Below are 24948 nucleotides of genomic sequence, written 5' to 3'. Positions count from 1 at the left end.
GGAACTTAGCTGGCTGTTAAACAGTCATGGATCTTCTGCATTGCTCTTCATTGTAAGCTGGTATGAGTGTGCCAACTTTGATAATGATTAACGTAAGCTTTTTGTCTTGTGTTTTCTTCCAGTGATCAGGAACCTCCTTATTCAATGATGACTTTGCATGAAATGGCTGAAACAGGTACCTCCCTGCTCTAGTGTGGCACTCCAGTTGCAATCTACTAAGAAACCATTTAGCTCTGTAAAGAAGCTTAAGAGTCACACTGCATGTTTATTTCCAAGGGTTGAGGCAATTTTACAGTGATTACCTAAATAATACTGCTACTTGACAATGAGCTTGGTAAATTTGTAATTAGCTTAATATGTGTACCTGTCTAATCTGGCTAAATTTATGAGGTATGCTGTTGCGAAATCAGCCTGCCAGCTGCCACGAGGCTCAAGCTAACAGGCTTATTTTGGTTTTACACTGAGCTAGTAAACAGGCCTTGGAGTAACTAGGGGAATAGTTTGCTTCCAAATTAAAAGGATAATGTTAATTAAATACTGAGGAACCTTGCAGGATATGGGAAGAATGTCCCCAAATGTGTGTTGATATCTCTAGACTAGTCTTCACCAACCTAGTGCCCTCCAGATATTTTGGGCTAAAGTTCCTGTCATCCCCTTTCAGCATACCAGGTGGATACCTTTTAAGCATTTTGCCTGGAGCAACTGTAGATGTCTGAATTCCTCGGTTCTGGAGCTGCTTAAAATACCACACCTGCTCATGCAGCTGTGGTTTTAAGGAGCACAATACCTAAAGATGTAACTGAAGACTTGAGAGTAGCTCTTAGGAACAGCTAGAGGCAGATCAATTTCATGTCTGATGCAGTGGATTTCCATGACACAAACAGTTTATCATCCTTTATTTCCTCATAAAAAAATTATACCCCTTTAACTCTCAAAAGGACTCAAGATACATTTCCCCTCCTTTAAATTCAGTGTCCAAAGTCCTTTGGACTTTATTACATGTAATTCTTCTAAATTGGTGCTGTACTTAACATGTGGAAAACGAAAAAAGCATCTAGACAGTAATGTCAATTGTGGCTCTGATGACGCCTTGCTCTGCAATGCAGCCTTTAGGCCTCAGTCACTTTGACTTTTCCCTCCTTCCTTGGTGAGGTACTTGAAGAAAATGAGCCAGGGTAAGACAATGTCACTAACTGATCAATTAAAATGTTCTTCAAGAACAGAAACTAGTGAGAGTTCAGATTTTCCTGTTTCATTAGCAAGTTATAGATTATCTTCTTTATACATAAATGATAGGAAATATAACAGCCTATTCACAAATTCCTCTCTGTGTCCTGCTGTTGGAGAAGGAGACTGTTGGGAACTGGTTTAGGAAAGGCAGTGTGTTACCTTCGTTGCATTCCATCTCCTGTGTGCCTTTCTTAAACTTAAACCATAGTTTGAGAAGGAAGGGTGGTGTGTTTCTGATCTTTTGCCTCTTATAAAATAACTCTGGAGCTGACTTTCCAAGAGATAATGTATTAGACCTCGTAGTATTCAAGGAATCCTTCCTAATTCACTAATCATTATCTATAGAAGCCAGTTCCTACATTCTGTTTCAAATCACTGTTCATACCAAGGGATGGAGGTTATGCAGAGATGGATCTGGTTCAGTCATTAGTGGCTCCCATTAACTTAGTGGGACATAGTAAAGGAACTTCAGAGAGGGAGCAAAATCTCACCTTATTTCTATGCTGTAGAAACTCATGGCATTGATTGTGCATAAGCATCATGTTACAAAATGCAGCTGAATTTGTGACTTGCCTTCACTGAGAAGTGTTAATGCTCAGTGTTGGTGGTGGTATTATTATTATTATTATTATTATTATTATTAATATTACTACTACTACTATTACTATTTATTGTACTTATGAGTCATCACTAGGTATTGCAGTTGAGTAAGAAATATGCATGTGTGAACTTATCCTAACATTAATCCCTGGAGCTATGAATATTTGCCCTATCTACAGGAGCTGAGTTTGTCCTGCTATTGCAGTCTAGATTAGCAGCTGCTTGTTAACTGTGATGTGTTGTTCAGATGAATTGTTAAAATGCTATTGAAATCATACTTGTGATTCGTGTATGATTATTGTCTCCATCTATTGTTACCAGTCTAAGACAGTTGCCTCTGTTTTGTGATTGACAGATGAAGGCTGGCTGGAAGTTGTCCAATCCTTAATTAGAGTTATTCCATTAGAAGATCCCTTGGGACCAGCTGTTATAACTTTGCTTTTGGATGAGTGTCCATTGCCAACGAAAGTAAGTAAAATAAATGCATGCAGACTTGGTAACCTTATTACAACAGCATGTAGCATCCCCCACTGTCGAACTGATTCTGACCAAACTTTTTAACAATGCACATCTTAAGAAACAATATTACAATGTGTCATTTTCACACCAACAATTTTCTGAACAAAAGTTTCAAAACACAACTGAAAGTCATTGGACGGAAAGCTTGTCCTGGTGAGTACACACAGAGACACATGCATAGAGTTGTATAAACTCTCTGTTATCTGAATCTGCTAATTGCTTGTCCAAACTGAGAATTAGGCTGTTGATGCCTTCAGAATTCATGTATGCGCCACCATTTTGTAAAGATACTGAATATATAGACTTTGTGCCCATAAATCTTTCTGTATGAACTATGAAATGCATTAGGATATCTATCACATGACTAGAGAAGTCAGTAAGAATTCTTTCCCCCCTAGTGTGCATTGCTTAGTCAACTTTGTATAAATGTACCACGAGACCAAATACGCTGCAAAACCCAGGCACTTTTAAGATTTCTCTTGGGCCCTCTCTCCTTCCAAAAATATGATTCATTGAGTCTCCTCTCATCATATGACTAAAGAAAGAGTTGAAGGGAAACAACACTTTGCAGAATGGCTGGTGTGCTTTCCTTTGGCCAAGGTTCTTAAATAGCTTATGCTGGATTTATCCCACAGGCTTCAGTGGCACAACTCCAGAGTGAGAGATTTTAGGATTGCAGCTATATATTGTTTTACAGTGAATTACTTTTTAAGAAGGAAGAAGTATTTCCTAACTTCTTAAAAACCTGTGACTACTAATTTAGTGTCTTGATAGTCCTTGAAGTTTTGTGGATGCGAGTTGCTGTTTTTCTAACAGAAGCTGTTAAACAAGAGGTTTTGCACATGCAAAAATAGGGAGCATATGTTTTGTTCCCCAGTGGTTACAAAGTACCGTGGAGATAATTGGAGTATCTTCTGGTTCTGTCTGGAGCTGAGAGAAAGAGAACGGACTGTGTCTCTCAGTGTTCTACTATTCAGTAGCATTTTAACTTGTCTTGTTTAGGATGCATTGCAGAAGTTAACGGAAATATTAAGTTTAAGTGGAGCTGTTGCTTGCCAGGATGCCTGTCATCCTGCCAAACACCGGAACACAACAGCAGTACTAGGCTGTTTGGCAGAAAAACTTGCAGGTAAGAAGGATTTTTAATGTTTTTATGTAACTGTGGGGGTTATTAACAGGCACCCTGCTTTGTTTTGCTCTAGATTCTCCCCTCCAGTCTCTCTGCTCAGGTCACAGGTGATCTGGTGTAAATACGTTGCATGTAACTCCCATCATTATCAAGAGTATGCCCTCAATATCCTGGGGCAGTGCTTAGAACATTAACTCCCTAATTGAAATCAACGAGTCTGTAAAATGTTTTGTTCAGCTGCACCCAGGCACCCACAGCTGTGGTCTCCAGATCATCAATGATGCCCAGCAGGGTGTCTCCAATGTATTCCTCTACAGTAGGCAACATCTTTTTTAAAAAATGATGCTGGCAACACCAGAAAGCAAAGGGTTCCTCTTTGAAAGTAGTGTCAGGCTGTGTTGTTTTGCTGGAATGCACACTTACTGTTATCGGTTACAGTGGGAGGGGGTTGCAATACACCTCCTGCTCCTCCATTTGAATGCCCCTTAACTAGGGGCAGTAAATACAAGGGGGGTGTACATACTTTGTGTAGCTGGGTCTGGGAAGTGTCCAGTAGGAAGTGTCCAGGCTGTCACAACTAGCAAAAATTTGTGGGCTCCTGCCTGCATCCAATATACAGCTGACTGCTGGAGGTTAATACTAAAAACAAGGGGATGGATACTACCTTCATGCCATCTTGTGAACTTACCTGTGGAGTCTAGCTTTCTGAGATCCTTTTAAGCATAGTATGATTGTATGCTTACCCAAACCCTTGGAACTGCCCCTGTACAATCACCCCTTGCCTTCTGGAGCCAGCACACTGAGTAGGCTTTGCCACCTTTGGTTGAAATTGCACAAGTTACATGTGCTTAAGATGCAATATTACTGTATTTAAAAAACATTGGCTTTTCCTGCTTAATTGTTTTTTTAAAGCTAAACTAAATATACTTGACTTCTTTCTTTCTTGCACAATGCCTTATGCCTATAGAGCACAAGATATCAGGGAGGGCAGAGTTGTACATTAAGCTCTTTGGAATTGACTTTTAAAAAACGTAATGCAGCAGCTTCGATGCACATGTTTCATTTTTAGTGTTCTTGCAGGCCCTGCAAGTGTAGGTTTACTCAGCCAAGGGATCTTGGAATACTTGCTGCAGAGCTTGGTGAGTATCACAGTTTAATCCTCCTCTAATGTTGTTCCTCTTTAAATGCTATGTCTCCTGTGTGTGAACATCAGAGGGATCAGGGCCTTGCATTTCATCCTGTTAAGTTTTGGGAGGAAACAGCTCCCAACATGGGGTCAAGCCTTCATCATTGCTGCTGCTGCCGCCACCATCCTCCTTTTTCAGTAGTGAGTGTGTGTTGAGGGGATGCATAGAAATGGGGAGGGGGCATTGCTGAGAGGTAGAGCACAAGCCTTGAATGCAGAAGCCCCCCATATCAGAAGGCACAAGTCAGCTTCAGAAGTTGTTCATGTGGCGAAGAGTCATGTGCTCACCTGCACATTTTTTCCTCTGGGCAAGCAGTGAAGAGTAATGTTCCCATCCCACCATCTGTAGGTGGTGGTGTGGATTTGCCCCTTTAGGAGCATTTATAAACTTACAGGCAACTTATTTCTGTTTTTCAAGAAAAAAAGCAATGTATAAAAAGTCTTAAATTAAAACCAACATTGTAAAATCATTACATTGTTCTTTAGTGCAATGGAAATTAATGAAAGAATAGAATTTAGAGGCCTCAAATTTGTCTGGAAAGCTTTGAAAGGTTAAAAGAAAGCTTTTTATAATGTGTTGACGGAAATGATGGGAGGTAGAACATGGCCTCCCCTGCCAGACTTAATAGGTGAGAAGAAATTGCTTAGAAATTTCATCCCCTCTGTGGCCCGGTTCAGATGCCACAGTCCTCCAAGCCATGGTTTGGAAAATCAGCAATACATCAGCATCAGCTCCACTCTCCTCAAGTCTCTCACACTCATTTCTTGCTGTGCTTTGGCCTCTAGTTACAGTTTGTTCCGATTCCTGAATCAAGCAGTCCATGATCAGCAGTAGCCTCCAAGCCACAGTTGCCAGATTTGAACATCACAGCAAACTACAGTTAGAGGAAGCCTGAAATTGAAGGAGGCGGTTCGTGGGAGTCAGTGGCTTGTTTTCCGATCCTCTGAGCTGAGCCATGAATATTTCCCTAATCCAGAACAGCTTCCTTCTTCCTTCTGCGTAGGACTTTGTCTTGGTGCTTGGGTCTCTAAAAAAAGCCCTGTGATTAGACCGTTCCTCTTACGACAAGACATGAATGCTTTTGTCTTGAAAGTGCAATGTTTTTCCCTGTATTTGACAAATCGGCTAAAGTTTGTTGTTTTCGGAGGTCAGTTTAAGGGAATACTGTATCCTTTAATTCTCTTGTTTATCTTAGGAGTTCCAGTCCCACCCAACCGTAATGCTTTTTGCACTAATAGCCCTGGAAAAGTTTGCACAAACAAGTAAGTGAGTTAGCTCAAAATCTATGGGGAAAACACAAGATGGTTCCTAGTAGTCTGTGTGTTGAACTCTCCCCCCCCTCCCCCATACACACACTTTGTTCATTAGCATGCATGTGGCACTGACAAGATGGCTTAGGCTTGCTCCAAGTGCTATGGAGTTCTTTACTGTGAACCTTCAGAGCCTGGCAACTGCTCTCCCTCCTCTGCTCTCAGGCTCCACCTGAGATTTGGAGGGTGTTCTTAGTTGTCTGGAAACAGCTGAGCAGCATGTCTGCTGTTGCAGTTTCCTCTAAAGAGAACACCAAATGACTGTGTGGTGTGGCAGGACTGTTTAGTTGTGCCTGTGGTTTTGCATGTCTGCGCGTGGTGCTGCCTACAGTCCCAATATCCTGACAAGAGTTGCCTTGTTTTTAAAGGAGGAACAGGCCCAAGTGATGCCCAGCCAAGGGACAGAGGAAGATCAAAACAAGTTTAGCCTTCAAACGGAGCCTTTTAGTGCTATAGAGTAGGGATGGGGAGCCTCAGGCCTGGTGGCCAAACATAGTCCTCCAAGCCCCTCTATGTAGCCCTTGGGCCTCTCCCCAGACCATACCCCCTTTCTCCAGCCCTGTTTTCCACCCTCCTTGAGTGCTTTTGCTTGCCTGGGATGCATCTTTGAACTCTGATAAAGCCTGGGTGAAGAATGGAGAGGGGTGTGAGTGTGTGTAGGATGTTGCCTCCTTGGGCTGAAAAAGTTACCCACCCCTGCCAGATAGCAAGGGTGTGGTGTTAGGAGGGCAGGGAAGAAGAAATGGTGTCTGCAAAGGCCCTCTTGGATGCTTGGAAAAGGTGCTTTGCTTAGCTAATCATCACATGGCCAGTGACGTAAGTTCCACTGACTGCTTAAATGTTGCCTGGTTCCTCTTTGAGAAAGAGAGAAGAGAAACTAATACTGCTTTTGGATACTTAGAAAATGATATGTTTAAGCATGAACAATCTTTGTTTCTGCTGAAGGTTTTTTTTGACAATCGTCACTTTGTGTTACCATTTTAGGTGAAAATAAAATGACAGTTTCTGAAACGTGCATCAGTGACCAGCTAGTCTTGTTAGAGAAATGGACAGATAATCCAGACTACTTAAAACGCCAAGTTGGATTCTGTGCCCAGTGGAGTTTAGACAATCTATGTAAGTAAGAATTTATCTGTGAGATGGGGGCGTTGCTGGTGACATGCTCTGCATTCAAGAATAATTTTTTTTATTAACCGACCAATCACATCAAATCAAACCAAATTACATAAATTACACAGCCGAATTTTAATTTTTTGTTGGGGGTACCCATATTTCAAGTTCCGAAGGGGATCCAATCAACTTCTTGCTTCTTACTGCTGTTTTAATGTCCACAAATCTAACCTTATGATGTTCACAGTACTAGCCAGTCCTTTCTTATTGTTTTTCCACATCGCTTGTTGTTATTTTCATATATTTTTCCTTTCTCTTTGTGACCTCTGATAGTCTCCACAAGCTGGTTAGAACAGTTTGTAATCGTGCGTGGATATATATTTTTTTTTATCCAGTAGCCATATCCAGACGTTTTCCATATAACATCACTTCCATACATCGAAACAGTCTTAGCATCACTAATCTTCACCAATCTGCCTCCTTTCTCAAAACCTCTGAGGAGATTCACCAGGAATGCAGTCTGAAAACAAGTCCGTTCCCCCTCTCGGCTATAAATCCTTTGGCAAGATGGCGACTCCGAATTAATTGCTGCGCCATTGCAAAAGCTCTTATTGCTTCTCGATCTCCATAAAGCATACTTTTGGTTAAAATTTATCTCCACAAAGACCTTAATCATCCTGCTTGGGTCAGTTCGACCGACGATTCTAATGAGGAGGGGTTCTTGTAAATCACATAGAAGGAAGTAAAAAAGGTCGTCCCCCCCATTCAGTCCCATTGTCAACATACCCAGCCTTTGGTGTATCTTCATCGTAAAATATTCCTGTTTCTCCAACCCGTCGTCTTCTTTTGCAGAGGTCACTTAAATTAGCAGACTTCACTCCCCTTCTTCACTTGAAATATGTGCATTTGCTTCTTTTGTAATTAATTATTCCAAATTGCTGCAGCTAGTGCGCGATCAGAGACAGCGTCCAGGAGAGCCGAGGTCCACACGGGGGCATTCTGCCTAGTGCCCTCACCCCCTTCTTTCGAATTAGGGGGTGATTTATTGGCACAGCAGGCAAGGGCAGTGTTCCCTATTTCCTTGGGGCAACAAGGGAGGCTGCCTACTCCCATAACAGCCTCTTAATTACCCCGTGTGGGTCGGAGAGATGGTATTGTCGGCCATCTTCCAATGCGCCCCTAGTGGCCTCCCCGACATGCTCTGCATTCAAAGATGCAATGTATTATTTGGTATTTAAGCAAACTTTGACTGCTATGGTGTAATGTAGCTTTCAGAATCCGAAAGCGAAAACTTCCTTGATAAAACCAGCAGTGTTATGTTCATGAATTCAGGTCACTTAACCCAGAGGCAGGATGACTCAAAGGTGGAGAAAATTTGGGAAATGTCTTGGGGTATCTGCCTAACCCTTTAGGGGACCTTTGAACACTCAGAGAACTGATTCTTCCTGCACTTCACAGTGTAGCAGTTTTGTACATTTTAGCCTTGAGGTCAGACAAGTCTGTCAGAGCAATTTTCACAGAGGGAGCTACGTGAGGTGTACAATTATTATGGGGCGTAACTTGTCATGACTTGCTGTGGAGAGTTTATGGCCTCAAGCAAACAGCTGCCTTGCATTGTCCTCCTTCCAGCAGGAAGTGCACTGGTGAAAAATTTGTTTGTTGCCCAGACATTTTTTTAATCAGTTTAATTTAGCCATCCCTATAGGAAAGTAGTGGGAGACTGTGGCCCACTTCACAAGTTGACCTGAATGTGCTGTTATGCAACTCACCTTAAGCACGTGGGTGGAAGTTGCACAGGCCACCGGGAGTGATATGGAAGCATCCACAAGACAGCAGTAGCCACATTGCTATGGGTAATATATGAAGGAAATCCATGGTGATTATAGGCTTCTGCTTCTGCCACCATTGTGTTCTCTTTGGGTTGAAACTTCCCTTGAGTTTAGAATCTGGTCTCTGGCAAAAGCTTGGTTGATGTTCAAAGTCTAAAAATAGGAATGCCTTTAAGGGGGGAAAGTCCTTAAAATTTGGACTCATTTGGCTTTGATTCAGCAGCCCACTTGTTAGTGGGAGTAAGTCGCAGGTAACATATGAATACTTATGCTCATGAAAGAGCTACACTGACTTCCAGTAAGTTCCTGCATGCAATCTAAAGGCCTGGTTATAACCTTTTAAAGGTCTAAATCAGGGGTGAGAAACCATTTTTGACTCCATAGGCCAGACCCTAATCGGGATCTGACTTGCAGGCCAAATTTGACAGGTGGGCAGGGCCTTTTACAAGTCTCTTTCTCTAAGCCTCCAATTGCAGGGGCTTAAAAGGGCAATAGGAAGAGGCTTGGAAAATGCAGGAGCTGTTTTAGAGCCTTTGCAAAGAGGCTCTTTGAAGTAGTGTGTAAGCAGGGCTTGCTATAAGTGTTGAGCAGCTCACTGGTGTTTGCAGCAAGCCCCACTTTGGGCAGGGATTGGCTACAGTACAGTGTTCCCAATGTGGAATTTCACCAGTGCTTGCTGTCACCATTGATCAGCGCAGATAGCAAGGCTCGCTTGTCAGGGAACATCCAGGAGCACCCTTTGAGGCCCCCAATTGTTCATTTGCAGCTGCATATCAACCTGCTCCCCAGCTGACATCATAAGCCATATCAGATGTGAAAAGGGTGGTCATGGTTCGAGGAAAACTGCCTTTCAGGCCAAATTGGATCCAGCCTAATTTGGACCTTGCACCCAAACTTTCACATGCCTGTACTAGAGGGTGGTCTGTCGGATAGTCCCTTTAATGAAGAAGAGGTACATAATTTTCCACAGTTCCCAGTTCCTGCCCATCACCCCTCCTCAGCGTTCTGAGAATTTCAATATTCCATCTTTGACAAGTGTAGCAAAAATTCCATTTAATGAATGAAATATAGTAACAATTTAATTTATTATTTGTACAAATTTAACTTTATTATAACTGGTAAAGTGTCTAATGTATTCCCTGATTGGGGACTTCCTTCTCGGTCAAATTCCAGACCATTTGATCAAATTGGTTAACTAACGCTCTGCAGTTAGGTGAGCATCAGGTGAGCAGATACATTTGATTGCCCGGTCCATGTTTTGCAATATTGGGACTTCTACTAGTGTTACAACTTCTAACTATGTATTTTTGCAGTTTTGAAAGAAGGCAGGCAGTTTACATACGAGAAAGTTGACTTGACCAACATAAATGCCATGCTGAATAGTAACGATGTCAGTGAATACCTTAAGATTTCACCACGTGGGTTGGAGGTAAGTTTTTGGGTGCTTAATTCCATCATATTTTTATGTCTTCTACACTTCCCCAAACAGTAAGAAGTTTCAGAATAGCACTATTTGGGTTTCATTTCCCTTTGGAAGAGAGGACACTAGAGGCTTCACTCTCTTTGAGATAATACGGCCTATAGGCCGTAAGTCAAACCAAGCCATTTTTATGTTTTGGTTTTTTTAATAAACCCAGCTGAAATAGCAGAAAGAGAGGAAGTTTAGCAAGAGGTTTTAATCAATGATTAATAAGGTTGTGAGATCAAAGGGGATACAGTAAGACTTACAAATCCTGTTTCAGAATGTAGCTATTGGTGATCCTGGTGAACTTATTAAAATGGACTACAAAGCCTGCATTCAGGATACATATCACAACCCTGTATCTCTTGCTATCAATTTGGGAAATAATTACTGGATTGCATTATTTGCAAATATGCAAACAAAGCATAAGGGAGGGCAAGCAGGAGCCCCTCCCGCAGGGCAGCATTGGATTCCCAGAGAGTCATGTGCATAGCACACTCAAGGCTCCACCTGACTTTGTAGCAGACTCCAGACATAAATTCTCAGTGGTCTGCCTTTGCAGAACAAAACAACAAAACAAAACAAAACAAAAGCAAGCCTTTTTCAGACCACACCTGCAGGGCACTTAGTCTCACATCTTCACCCCTGCGGGTGAGTTACCTATTCAGTATTAAATGTAGAATCGGTTTCTTTTGAAATATGAGCCTGTTGCCTCAAAATGGAGCTGAGAACTTACAAGGATTTAAATTCCTCCTGCTAGGGCCAGGTAGCTGTTGTCTTTTGGAAGGCAAGCATTTATTTATTTTTCTTTTGGTTTGTTCATTAGGCCCGATGTGATGCGTCGTCTTTTGAAAGCGTTCGATGTACTTTCTGTGTGGATTCTGGAGTTTGGTACTATGAAGTCACAGCCATTACTTCTGGGGTGATGCAGATAGGATGGGCTACCAAAGACAGCAAATTCCTCAATCATGTAAGTGCCACTTTCTGCCATAGGAACCTACTCATTAAGTTGGATCGGCCTTGGAGTCTCTTTTCTGGGTCCCTGTCACCTCTGGAAAAGAGGCAGATGGGAGCCAGATAGAAGGCCTTCACTGGGGCACTAAACTTGTGGAACCAACCTGCTTGGAGATGTTAACCTGGTTCCAACACTGACATCTTTGCAGAAGCCATGTGAAGATTCTGATTTTTCTTGCAACTTTTGGTTTAAATGGGCCCTCCAGATGTTTTGGGCTGCAGCTCCCATCAGCCCCAATCAGCACAGGTTGGCAAAAGTTGCAGTATACAATTACAGGGAAGGTGTTTCACGAAGTAAAAATGTTGTATAGGGTTAGATGGAAATACCTTGATACGGTGGGGAGAGTTGGCGTTGCTGGAGAAGAAGGTAGATGAGAGCCTTTCTTCACCTTCCCCAGCAGCACAACTGTACATTTAACTGTATTTTAGTTATCAGTTATTGCACAGCACTTTGTTGCCAAAATGTGCACTGCTGTTTGGTGCAATGACTGGTGCAGATGGGATTTTCTTAACCTTAAGCAAGAGAGCCAGAATATCCCACCTGTTTGCATGCTCCCTCCTCTTCTCTCCTGCAGAAATCCAGCATAAATTCAGCTGTAGCATTGCATTTGCTCCAAATTTATCTTTTGACTAGGTTTTAAAGGTGATTTTGTAATTTCAGAAAGTGTCAGGGAGCTATACACAACAAGGAAGACATAGCCTATAGATCTTTCCCCTTCTGGAATTCACCCAGTGTATGATCACACAGCAGGAAGCAACTCTGGGTGAGAGAAGCCCTGAGTCTGTACTTGCAAGAGGGCATAAATGTGCCCAGTATAGTCCAACAGTGGACCACATATTCCAACCTGCATTCAGATCTCACCCTTCTTAAGAAAGAACATATTGATACCCCCCCATGTGCCCATAGCTATGCAAAATGGTTGAGAAGCTTTAAAAACAAGATTCCCACAAGTATTGTCATGTCTCAAGAAAAATAAATGCTGTATTTTATCTTCCCTGAAGGAAGGTTACGGTATCGGGGACGATGAGTACTCCTGTGCATACGATGGCTGCCGGCAGCTGATCTGGTATAATGCCAGAAGTAAACCACATTCCCACCCGTGCTGGAAGGAAGGTACTCCACCCATCTTGTTGCAGTTGTTGCTGTTGTCATTTTCATTTGCTGGGAAATTGTTCTAGCACTCCCCAGAGAGGAGCAAAGCTGCCAATTTAGTAGCCTAGAATCCCTTCTACCCTGTCTCCTACCATTGTAGGTCACTGTAAGTGAAGAGTCATTTTCATCCCTTCGCAGCAGCCTTCTGAGGGCCACATGCCATTGGTGGGTGGGACCAGAAGCAAAAGTGGGCAGAGCCTACCTTTGTGCAGTAGGCTAGCTTCTACACACACACTTCTCTCTGTTGTCCATCCGAGCAGGCCAGAGTCCAAGGTTCACCAGAGTTCAAGGACACATTCCAGCTAGGCAGAAACACTAGGAGAGCATGGAACAAAGCCAGTGAGGGCCATGGCCCAGGAAAAAGAAAATATGGCTGGCACACGTGTGTGGTCTGCAAAGAGTCCCAAGAGACATGGAAGAGGGTCACATTTGGGCCTCCTAGGCCTGAGGTCCCGTCTTCTGTCAGATTGGAAAGGCTAGGCTGCAAACTTTTTTCAGTCCTCACTACATGCAGGAATGGTTTTGTATGGGGGGAGCATTCAACTGTCCAGCTCTCCACCTATAACCAGAAGTGGTACAATCTAGGAAAAGGCTTTTATTGTTGGACTAGTTCTAAGTTGGGATCCTTCCATGCTACTGAAGGAGAAACAAGTGTAGCCAGGAAAGGATCTTGATTGAAATTGAATTTTTGGACAATAGAACAGATGGCCCAGGGATCCAAGGGGTCTCTTTCCCCAAGGGGTGATTCTTTCGGGACATGTCCGTACACCAGCTTCCTGTGCTTTTAGCTCAGTGCTTTAGCAGTAAACTAGAAGCACAGGAAGCCTTTCCTGGAAAAACCAAATGTCCCCTCTTCCTTCAGATGTCCCCACAGACCCCACACAGACATTCTTATTGCTGCTCTCACTGCCAGTCATGCAGATTGCACATCCAGTATTGAGATCAACATGCTATCTGGGGTGAAGACTACAGAGGAGCAGCATGATATGTACATGTTGGTGCCTGCACTGCAAACTCAAGTCACAACTGCATTTTTCAGAGCATATTTACAACATGTTTACTTTTGTTTCTGATGCGCATCCAGTCCCTGGGGTCAATGTTTTAACGTGCTTCTGTTCATCTTGATCTTCTCTGCATTATGTGGAATCTATGTAGCGTCAATTCATCCTGCATTTGGGAAAAGAGGAGCACAAAGTTTCCTTCCTCCTTCCAGTTACAAACTCTTACCTAGATTCTTAATTACTTAAATTTGAGAAAATGCTGAAGATGACTCTGAGCAAGTGTAACGCTGGCTCCCTGCAAAATGTATTGCATTTGTAAATCAGGAGTCAGCCTCCAGAACATATATATTTTTTATTTACAGGCGAAGGGGATCGAGATATGGATACGCTCGTACCCTTTCCAATCTGCGCCCCATCCCGAGGGACGAGGGTAGGGTGAGCAAGGATTACTCACCTCCGTCACTGGTGCTGTGCAATGCCAGGTCTATAGGCAATAAAACCGCCACCCTGCGAGATTTCTTTATCTCGCAGGGGGTCGACCTGGCTTGTGTGACGGAGACCTGGGTGCGCGAAGGGGCAACAGTTACCTTACGAGAAATGGCGCCCCCGGGTTTCTCTGTCCTCCACCAGTCGCGGACTGTGGGCCGGGGGGGAGGGGTGGCATTATTAATCCGGGAAGATTGTCCTTTCAGGACTCTACCATCGCCATCGATCCCCGGCATCGAATGTGTTGGCCTAGTGTGGGGCTCCGAGGAGAGCTTGGCTGTCTGGCTGGTGTACCAGCCACCTAGCGCACCAGCAGCCACCCTGTCAGGCCTATTGGAGGCGGTGGCCGGCTGGGCCTTGGAGTTCCCTAACCTATTGGTATTGGGGGACTTCAACATCCATGCTGATGCCACTCCCTCCTCACAGGCTCTGGACCTGGTGTCTTCCATGGCGACACTAGGGCTCTCCCAGTTTGTTTCGGGCCCCACACATCAAGCAGGCCACACGCTGGATTTGATCTTTGGCGTCGGTATAGATGTGATCATGTCTCCTTCGACGAAGGTGCCATGGTCTGATCACTACGCTCTGAAAGCCAGGATTGACTTTCCACCCCCACCCTGCTTAGGTGGCGAGCCAATTTGGGCTCGCCCGCAGAGGCTGATGGACCCTGAGAGATTCCGCCAAGCCTTGCGGGACCTTGCTCCCCCTGGCGACTCATTGACTGAGCTTGTTGAGGGCTGGAATGCCCAGCTCCTGGCAGCCATCGATGAGATCGCACCTAAGCGCCCTCTGCGACCCCGCAGAAACCGGGCTCCCTGGTTTACCGAGGAGCTCCGGAAAATGAAGCGGGACCTCAGACGGCTAGAGCGAGTATGGCGGGGTGCCCGTGACGGAGCCTCAAGAACATCTTATAGGGCTTTTATGAAAACCTACGAGATGGCGGTGAAGGCTGCTAAGAAGTCATACTTCTCGGCCTCCATTGCATCCGCTAGCTCTCGCCCAGCGCAATTATTTAGTATAATCAGGTCTTTAACGTCCCTTGAGGGACAGCCAAATTTAAATAACAAATTGACACACGGCTGTGAGGCATTTGCGAGCTTTTTTGCGGAGAAGGTCTTGTCGCTCCGCCATGACCTCCCTGCCAATTTGGATACAATAAAGGAACTGGAGGCCCCTCGACTGTCCTCGGGTCCAGTATTGGACCACTTCGTACAGATATCCCCAGCCGATGTGGACAGACTCCTCCGAGCTGGAAAGCCCACCACCTGTCCTCTCGACCCGTGCCCGTCTTGGCTGATTAGAGCGTGTCCAGACGAGGTGCGGGCCCTCCTGGGGGATATCATCAATTTGTCCCTTGGCACGGGGACATTCCCAGGGGAATTGAAGGAGGCAGTGGTGCGCCCGCTCTTAAAGAAAACATCATTAGATCCTTTAGATCTATCCAATTACCGCCCGGTTTCGAATCTTCCGTTCCTGGGTAAGGTGATTGAGAGAGCGGTTGCTGAACAGCTTGGTGGGTTTCTGGATGAAACATCGGCTCTGGATCCATTCCAGTCCGGCTTCCGCGCTGGTCATGGGACCGAGACGGCTCTGGTCGCCCTAACAGATGACCTTCGTAGACAGCTGGATCGAGGCGGGTCAGGGCTGCTGATTCTTCTAGATCTATCAGCAGCTTTCGACATGGTCGATCACGAACTTCTGGACCACCGCCTTGCCGACGTGGGGATCCAGGGCACAGTCCTTCAATGGCTGCGCTCGTTTCTCTCTGGTCGGGGACAGAGGGTGGCGCTTGGGGGGGAATTGTCATCGCGCCACTCCTTGGTGTGTGGAGTACCTCAGGGTGCGATACTCTCCCCGATGCTTTTCAACATCTTTATGCGCCCCCTCGCCCAGCTTGTTCGGAGTTTTGGGCTGGGTTGTCATCAGTATGCCGATGACACCCAACTCTATCTGTTGATGGATGGCCATCCTGACTCGGCCCCAGACACACTGACCAGATGTTTGGAAGCTGTGGCTGGATGGTTACGTGGGAGCCGGTTGAAGCTAAATCCTTCGAAGACAGAGGTCCTGTGGCTGGGACGGGGCGATATGGGATTGGGGGGGCAACTCCCATCTCTTGCGGGGGCGCAATTAGTGCCAGCACCGTCCGTTAAGAGTTTGGGTGTAATCTTCGACACCTCCCTTTCCATGGAGGCGCAGATTGCAGCTATAACAAAGGCGGCATTTTTCCATCTCCGCCAAGCTAAGCAGTTGGCTCCTTACCTCTCTCGCCCTGACCTAGCCACTGTGATCCATGCGACGGTCACCTCCAGACTGGATTATTGTAACTCGCTCTACGTGGGGCTGCCCTTGAGACTGACCCAGAAACTCCAGCGGGTGCAGAATGCTGCAGCGAGACTCCTTACGAGGTCTTCGCTGCGAGATCACATTCACCCGGTGCTATACCAGCTGCACTGGCTCCCGGTGGAGTACAGGATCAGGTTTAAGGTGCTGGTTTTAACCTTTAAAGCCCTATATGGCCTAGGACCCTCGTACCTACGGGACCGCCTCTCCTGGTATGCCCCACAGAGAAACCTACGGTCTTCAAATAAAAACATCTTGAAGGTCCCAGGCCACAGAGAAGTTAGGCTGGCCTCAACTAGAGCCAGGGCTTTTTCGGCTGTGGCTCCGATCTGGTGGAACACTCTGTCACAAGAGACCAGGGCCCTGCGGGACTTGACATCCTTCCGCAGGGCCTGCAAGACAGAGCTGTTCCACCAGGCCTTTGGCCAGGGCACAGCCTGACTCCCTCCCTCGGCAATCTTCGCAGAGCTCTGGCCCAATGGTTGCTAGTGGCGTGAATTAATTAATTTTTATAATGAATGATTTTAGAATGTTGTTTATGTTGTACTTTTGTACTGTTTTATTGCTGTTAGCCGCCCTGAGCCCGGCTTCGGCTGGGGAGGGCGGGATATAAATAAAATTTATTATTATTTATTATTATTCATAAAATGTTTACAAAACAAAAACTCAAAGTAGTTTACAAAAAGATTTTTTTTAAACCCAGTAACAATTTGCAACAATAGTTTAAAACTTACAAAAAGTTCAAATACTAATGTCTGCTTCTTTTCCCTCTTGTGTGAATTCTCCCCTCTACAGCTTTAATCATAGTTTAGAGCAGGAATCAGCAAACTTTTTCAGCAGGGTGGCCCTGTCCCTCAGACCTTGTGGGGGGCCGGATTATATTTTGGAGAAAAAATGAACAAATTCTTATGCCCCACAAATATCCCAGAGATGCATTTTAAATAAAAGCACACATACTACTCATGTAAAAACACGCTGATTCCCAGACCGTCCACAGGCCGGATTTAGAAGGCAGTTGGGCCGGATCTGGTCCCCGTGCCTTAGTTTGCCTACCCATGGTTTAGAGTTACAGGTGTTATAACCCTACTTGGTGCTAACCAAAGTTTTCTTCTTAACCATGGTTTGAAGACAGTTTACCAGCCTTGGTTAAGATTGAGCCTGGTTTTTTTAACCATGGGTTATTGTAAACTGTAAACCATAGTTAAAGCTGTTGAGGGAAGCAACATGGGATTCATGTCAGGGAGAAGCCTCCATTCCCAAAGTTGGTTTTCAGTTTGCAAACCACAGTGTGCAGAAATCAGTGCTATATCCTCATCAGGTCTTTGAATACTTGCTGCAACATAAAGGAGGAGAGGAGGCATTTAAACAGAGGTTGGGTGGCCCTCTGTCAGGGATTCTTTAGCTGTGATTCCTGCATTGCAGGCAGTTGCACTAGATGACCCTTGGTGTACCTTCTAACTCTATAATTATATGAAAAGGGACTGGTATAAGTTTATCTCACTTGCAGAGGTTGTTCCTCACCCACTGCATATACCAATTCACTATTGTGGGGTGGGTTGTTAAACAGATCTCCAACAACCCTGTGTTTTTTCTTATATATGGCTTCAGGTGATACAATAGGATTTTTGCTGGACCTACAAGACAAGAAAATGATCTTTTATTTAAATGGGAACCAGCTTCCTGCTGAGAAGCAAGTCTTTTCTTCTGCTGTGTAAGTATGTGGCCCTTGTGAAAGCAGTGAAAAATTAATAGCAAGCTTTTAAGACCCAGATAACAATAAAATTAAGTCTAAAAGGCCAGGGGAACATAAAACCACACTTGCCAGATGCCATAAGAACAGCAGAATAGGGTTCCAGATGGACCTCTTTGTAGAGAGCATTCCATAACTGAGGTGTCACCATTGAGAAGACTTTCTCTCTGGGAGGCATCTGCCTCACCTAAGATATGGGGTACCTGGGTAAGGCCCTCAATAGAACATATAGGTTAGATACAGAGACAGGTGGCTCTTCATATACCCTGGTATTAAGCCATAAACAGCTTTAAAGGTCAAAGCCAACATGTTGACTCGACGACTGGATGCTAGTTCAACTGGTGCAACACCTGTATAATAGCTGTCACTAGAACTTAGCATTTATGTATTGCATTTATATCCCACCTTTCCTCTAAGGAGCTTGTAGTGGCTTACACACGCTTCCCACTCTCCATTTTATCATCACAACAACTCTGAGGTAGGTTAGGCTGAGACAGAGTGGCTGACTCAAGGTCGCCCAGTAGGCTTCATGGCTGAGTAGAATATGAAAACTGGTCAATCACATCCTAGTCTAGTACTGTAACCACTACAGTACTCTGGCTCCAGCATTGTTTCCAAAAAGTCTTCAAAGGGAGCACTGCAAGCAATGGGTTACAGTAGTCTTAAATTGTAGATTGTCAGAGCATGGATTATGGATGCTTTGCTATCTCTGTCCAGGTACAGCAGGCCCACCAGCCTAAGCTGATAAAAGCCACTTGGTGCCACAGGAGCAAACTTGTGGATCTCAAGCAACCTCCCCAAGCTGTCTAACCCTGTTGCTTCAGGGGGAGCACAGTCCTGTATATTACAAGATGAACATTGCTCCCCTGATTTGATATGATTTGATAATAGACCATTTGAAACTATTCCTCTTCCCATCCCCCAAGCATGTAGAACTGCTATAACCTTGGAGAATGCCCACAAACATTCTAATTGCTCAGGAGGAATGTGTTGACAAATCTGCAGCGGTGGGTTGACCATGCTGGAGACTAGAGTAAAACACAGAAGCTGGATAGTTGAAAGAGTAGGGACAACGTGAGCAGTGTGCTCATAAGCAGAATTGTTATGTAAAGAGGTTTGAGCGGCAAATTACTCAGCGGACAAAGAAGTGGAAATCTGAGTGAGCAAAGAGTGGAATTCAGGCTGGGTATTGGAAGCAGGCAGGGAATAGATATGCAAGGGGCCTGTTTGAAGCTGCATGTTAAGGATCTAAGCAAACCTGGGAAGGAGGGCAGTCTTCAGTCTGCAACCCATCTACTTGGGCTAGCCAGCCCTTCCTATCCCTAACTAGAAAACAAGCCATGACTTGTAGTAAAGACAGCATGGTGTAGGGGTTAGTGTGTTGGACTAGGATCTTGGAGACAAGGCTTCAAACCCCCACTTGGCCATGAAGCTCACTGGGTGACCTTGGACCAATCCGTTCTGCACACCTGGATGATTCTACAAGTCATGGGTATTTCTCAGTCTAATACAAAGTGGCACCGTGTGTTGGATGCTTTGCATGGTGGTGCTCTAATATTATTCTCCCTTGATTTTGCAGGTCTGGCTTCTTCCCTGCAGCTAGTTTCATGTCTTATCAACAGTGTGAGTTCAACTTTGGAGCAAAACCTTTCAAATATCCACCATCAGCTAAATTTAGCACCTTTAATGACTATGCCTTCTTGACAGCAGAAGAGAAAATCATTTTACCAAGGTAATATTTTCTACTTGTCAGTGCATGGAACTGAAGGCCGAGATTACAGTCTTGTTCTTTGTAGGTTTTGACCCATCTGGATATGATAAATAAAGGACATCCTGTGAAGTTTTATCAAAAGCCTGTAGTTTCACACACTGCAGCCTTTCACAATGGAAGAACCACTTAACCTCAGGACTGTTTTGTGTGTTGGTTGTAGAAAATGCAGCTTGAAAATGTAATGTGGGAAATGCTGGATACCTGTCATTCTGAGAGTTGTATCTAGGGCAAACTTAAGGTAAAGGTACCCCTGCCCATACGGGCCAGTCGTGTCCGACTCTAGGGTTGTGCGCCCATCTCACTTAAGAGGCCGGGGGCCAGCGCTGTCCAGAGACACTTCTGGGTCACGTGGCCAGCGTGACGAAGCTGCTCTGGCGAGCCAGCACCAGTGCAGCTCACGGAAACGCCGTTTACCTTTCCACTATAAAGCGGTACCTATTTATCTACTTGCACTTAGGTGTGCTTTCGAACTGCTAGGTGGGCAGGAGCTGGGACCGAAAGACGGGAGCTCACCCCGCCGTGGGGATTCGAACCGCCGACCATGCGATCGGCAAGCCCTAGGCACTGAGGTTTTACCCACAGCGCCACCCGCGTCCCAAACTTAGGTGCAGATTATTCCATAAGAATGAATCATGTAAACAAAAGCCAACTTTCATAGATTAGATTAGTTCTGTGCTATTTATCCAGTTTCTGTGATTCAGGTTTTTGACTAACATCTGAAGTTTTGTTGATTGGTTTATTAGGGGAACGAGAGAAAGGCTAGTTGGGAGGGGGAGCTTTCCATATTCTGCCTAGACCCTCCCCAACTATAAGGGGTAACAACTTCTTCCAGTGGTGGTACAGTGGTGCCTCGCAAGACGAAAAGAATCCGTTCTGTGATTCTCTTCGTCTAGCGGTTTTTTCGTCTTGCGAAGCAAGCCCATTGACGATCTGCTGATTGGATCAGCTGATAAGCGGATTAGCAGATTAGAAAAGCGGGGGGGGGGGGAGGGGAAAAAACCAGCAGGAACTTGCAAGACATTGTCGTCTTGCGAAGCAAGCCCATAGGAAATTCGTTTTGCGAAGCACCTCCAAAACGGAAAACTCTTTCGTCTAGCGAGTTTTCCGTCTTGCGGGGCACCACTGTAGCTTTAAACGAGAAGTTTAGATCTTCCAGATGCCCGATTTCATGCTTAGTATCAAATCTGTGTACTTGTTTGATAAACTAGTGGATATGCAGAGCATTAATTCTGCAGTGGCCTTAGTTAACAGAATTGAATAAATTGTTAATTGAATTTGTTTTTGTTGTTTTTGTTTCCATTGCTGCACATACTAATTCACAGATATTAAACTGAGATTCATTGTCATGTAAGGTGATCATGTCCATAGTCAAATACATTTGATATGAGCAGGATCCCTTGAAACTGTTTCTTTGAACTGAATCCTGCTGATTTTTCCTCTTCAGACATAGACGACTGGCCTTGCTAAAACAAGTGAGCATTCGAGAGAATTGCTGCACTCTTTGCTGCGATGAAATAGCAGACACAGAACTCAGGCCATGTGGTCACAGGTATGGTGGATAATTATTCCTTTTATTTATCATGGTTTTGTAGCTTCCCCTGTCTTACAGGCCCTAGTATGATAAGCTGTAATTGGTCTTGGAGGGATTATTTATTTATTTATTAAATTTGTATACTGCCCTTCATCCAAGGTATACAGGGTGGTTCACAACACAAACATTTAAAAATTTAAAATGAGAAAATATACAATAAAACAAAAACCAATAAACGCCCCCTCTCACAAACACATTTAAAAGACTATACAGGATATATATTCTAAAAGGTGGATTAAAAATACTATTATTAATTATTCATATTATTATTATTATTGATTTTCTATTTTGTAAAGCTTTGCAATCCAGGTTAGACCTGGTCTGCATATGTAGTAGGATGAGGTGGTAGAAGGGATTCTGCTAGTTCAGGCTGCAGGTGAGGAATGTCACTTTTGTTTTTTCTTCATCATCAAGAGGGGAAGCCTGCAAAGAACAACAAGCACAGCAAGGAGGAGATGTTCCAGATCAGCCTGTTTCCTGCTGTACTAGGTTTCTACTAGCAGGGATTTTGTTGTTGCTGCTGCTGCTATACCTGCAGTATGACGTGGTACTGTCCACGCTTCTCCCTTAAGATTCTACTACCCACTTTATTCCCCCACTGCTTCATGTGTACATAAACCCTATAAGTCTTGAGGCAACAAAGAAGATGTATTTTACTGCTTAGAATATGTGCATTGTCTCTGTACTATTAACTGTCCACAACAAAATTAGCATTGGCAAATCATGTGAGTTGTGACACACCCACCTGCCCATTTGGTGTTCCCATGGAGAATTACATGACATAAGTTGCATTCATGCTCAGAGTAGTCCCATGAAATAAATAGGCACAACTAGCTTTGGTCCATTATTTTCAGTTGGTCTACCTGGATTAAAAGCTATTTGGATACAGCTCCATTCCCACAACAAAAATGAATGGATTTGTTTGTTTGTTTGTTTGTTTGTTTGTTTTTAAAAAAGAGCAAAGACATTTCTGTTGTTCCTGATGAAGAGTTCTGTGTAACTTAAATGTTTGCATACTATTGCCTGGACAGAAGTTGCCCTAGTAACCCATCTTATATCGTTGTCCTTCTTTTAGTGACTTGTGCATGGAGTGTGCCTTGCAACTAGAGACCTGCCCTTTGTGTCGACAAGAAATACAGACTCGGGTCCGACAGATCGCTCACATTTCATGACACGTGGGGAACTGTATCTCGTGAACTTCCCTCTGATCCATTCCATTCAGCGCTAGAAGGGAGAAAGGCAGCTCTGACCGAGCCACACACAAGCTGAGAGCCCCAACTGTGGCCCACTTTCACGCTGAACAGTAGACGGAAACCTGTTAAGTCGCCCTGCTGCCTCAGAGCTGTGGAATGTTCTTTTAGCAGAAATGAAAGTTGGCGGTGAGACTTGAGCTACCTGTTGGTTTGTCTCCGACCAAGGTGGCTGGAGAGTCTGCCTCTTAAGTTTGTCCCCTGTCCACTCTTCCCATTTCCTTTCTTCCGCTGCTCCTTCCACTTGCCCATTACATGTCAACAGTTTTGCACTGGAAACATAAGGCTCATAATCTCCTCTAATGGGGGCATATCTGTCTTCTAAAGCCTTTATTTCAGCAGCCGTCACACATTTAAAAACAACACCAATATTTCTTGGTCAATGTAGCTTCCTGCTGGTCAGAGACCCTCTGTATTTTGGACTGTTGACCTGAAAATGTTCAGACTTGAATTCTACATGAAGAAACTGATTTGTAAAGGAGGTGTTGAGATTCTAGAAGAATCCAAATTTTTTTTTGATAACTCTGTGATTCCAAAGAACATTGATTCTTCCACTACCACCACCTTTTTTTAAACTGCAGAAAACTGCATTTTCATTCATAGTGTTTCTAGTTCCTTCAATTTCAGTACCTACATTGTTGTCAAAAAAGAAGTGATTTTTCAGGAGGGATTCTTATAACTACAGTGCCAGATTGGAGATAGCTTGTTATTTTGGGTATTTTAAAAGGTACCATTGATTTCTCTCTCTCTCTCTTTTTAAATTCAGTATTTGTTCTTGCAAGTTCTGTACGTTTTGAAAGTATTGAGCTATAGAACTCAAGATCTGGAAAGAAAATGTGGAGAAACTCTGTTAATATTGTTTTGAAAGAAATACATGTTGTTTGAATAGCAAGTCAGCCTAGGTTGACTAAACTACCATTTCATTTACATAGGCTCTAACAAACTTAGTCTGCCAAGCTCATGCCTATCCACTTGGCAAAACATGTGGGAAGGAGGGACACACAGTGCAACTTCTAGGGTTGCACAAACCAATATCAAAAAGCTCATGGGGCAATGTGCATATTGTGCCTCTGTGCAAGTGCAGAAAAATCACTGAAATCAGCTGTGTGAGAATCTCAGCCTTAAAAGAAAGTAAGTTTCTAGTTATGGTTGCAAGGTACCTTTGGAAGGATATGTGAATAATGTCTGTTGAATTCTTAAGATGTTTAGACATTGTTGAATCACATTTCCAGTGGTTCAGGATGGGGCTTCAGTTTCCCGTCTTAATTTATAGAGTGCTGAATCCAGCTTTTCTTGATTCATTAAAAACAAAAAGCAGTTGCAACAATTATTTATTTTATTAAAATTTCCTACCCGCTTTTCTTTATAAAGGAGTTCCAAAGCTGGGTACAATACCAATGAATAAAACCATAAACTGGGATAGCTCAGTTGGTCAAGCTTGAGACTCTTCTCAGGGCTGTGGGTTCGAGCCCCACGTTGAGCAAAAGATTCCTGCATTGCAGGGGGTCAGACTAGATGACCCTCATGGTCCCTTCTAGCTCTACAGTTCTTTGCTCAAACAAACAATAAAACAGTAACGTCAGCTGAGAGCACATAGACAGTTTAATAATACCTGTTTACAAAGTGTGGCAACACAGATACCCCAAAACCTATTAATCCAGGAAAGTACCTCCAGGTGTATGGGGGGGGGCTGTTGCTCATGATAACCCTTCATTGGGCTACCGGCCTGACAGGCTTTGTTTGGACTGATGTCCCTGATTCAAGACCACTCTCCTTAACCCCTGCCCAAGCCCTCTGTTCTCCCTCTTCCCACATTCCTAGCAGGATGCAAAATGGTGCCCTTTCAGAATCACTGCCTCCAACATGGTTCCTGCAGAGATACCCTCATAGTCATCCTTGGAAGAGGAGATAAGATGGTTGTACAAAGTTCAGGGCTTTAGAATCTGGTCTCACCTGAAAGGGCGAGGAAGGTGTATGAATCTTCTAGTGGCCTCTTTCCCCAACACTCTGGATTATTCACCACATCTTATGGCCGTGCATCTTCTGCTGGCTTACTGGAGCTTGGGACCATAAGCCTGCAAAGTATTCTACTGCTTTATGTTTGAGGATGTGTTGCTGCCTTTCGCTCTTCTTGCCAAGCAAAGATGCTGAGTTATGTATAGGCAGTTCCTTAGGTGGGTGACAATTCCCTTCTGTACGAGACAAGCTGTACC

General features: G+C 44.2%; 1 protein-coding gene across 2 annotated transcripts in view; it reads left to right on the top strand.

The window, feature by feature from the left end:
- RSPRY1 (ring finger and SPRY domain containing 1) overlaps nt 1–24062 on the top strand; it is a 40536-nt gene extending 16474 nt beyond the window's left edge. For both annotated transcript variants that reach the window (XM_083511475.1, XM_083511476.1), the window contains 13 exons: nt 123–175; nt 2186–2298; nt 3352–3478; nt 4559–4617; nt 5861–5927; nt 6960–7091; nt 10228–10343; nt 11203–11346; nt 12393–12504; nt 17982–18084; nt 19703–19855; nt 21339–21443; nt 22561–24062. In XM_083511475.1, the coding sequence (XP_083367601.1) occupies nt 123–175; nt 2186–2298; nt 3352–3478; nt 4559–4617; nt 5861–5927; nt 6960–7091; nt 10228–10343; nt 11203–11346; nt 12393–12504; nt 17982–18084; nt 19703–19855; nt 21339–21443; nt 22561–22657 (1381 nt within the window). In that variant the 3' untranslated portion in view covers nt 22658–24062. The remainder of the gene's footprint in view (nt 1–122; nt 176–2185; nt 2299–3351; nt 3479–4558; nt 4618–5860; nt 5928–6959; nt 7092–10227; nt 10344–11202; nt 11347–12392; nt 12505–17981; nt 18085–19702; nt 19856–21338; nt 21444–22560) is intronic.
- Nucleotides 24063–24948: the final 886 nt, after the last annotated feature.

The sequence above is a fragment of the Podarcis liolepis genome (genome assembly GCF_965112155.1).
Source record: "Podarcis liolepis genome assembly, chromosome: 7".
NCBI lineage: Eukaryota > Metazoa > Chordata > Lepidosauria > Squamata > Lacertidae > Podarcis > Podarcis liolepis.
Note: the sequence above shows the minus strand (reverse complement) of the source record. Positions and strands in the feature narration are given on the sequence as shown.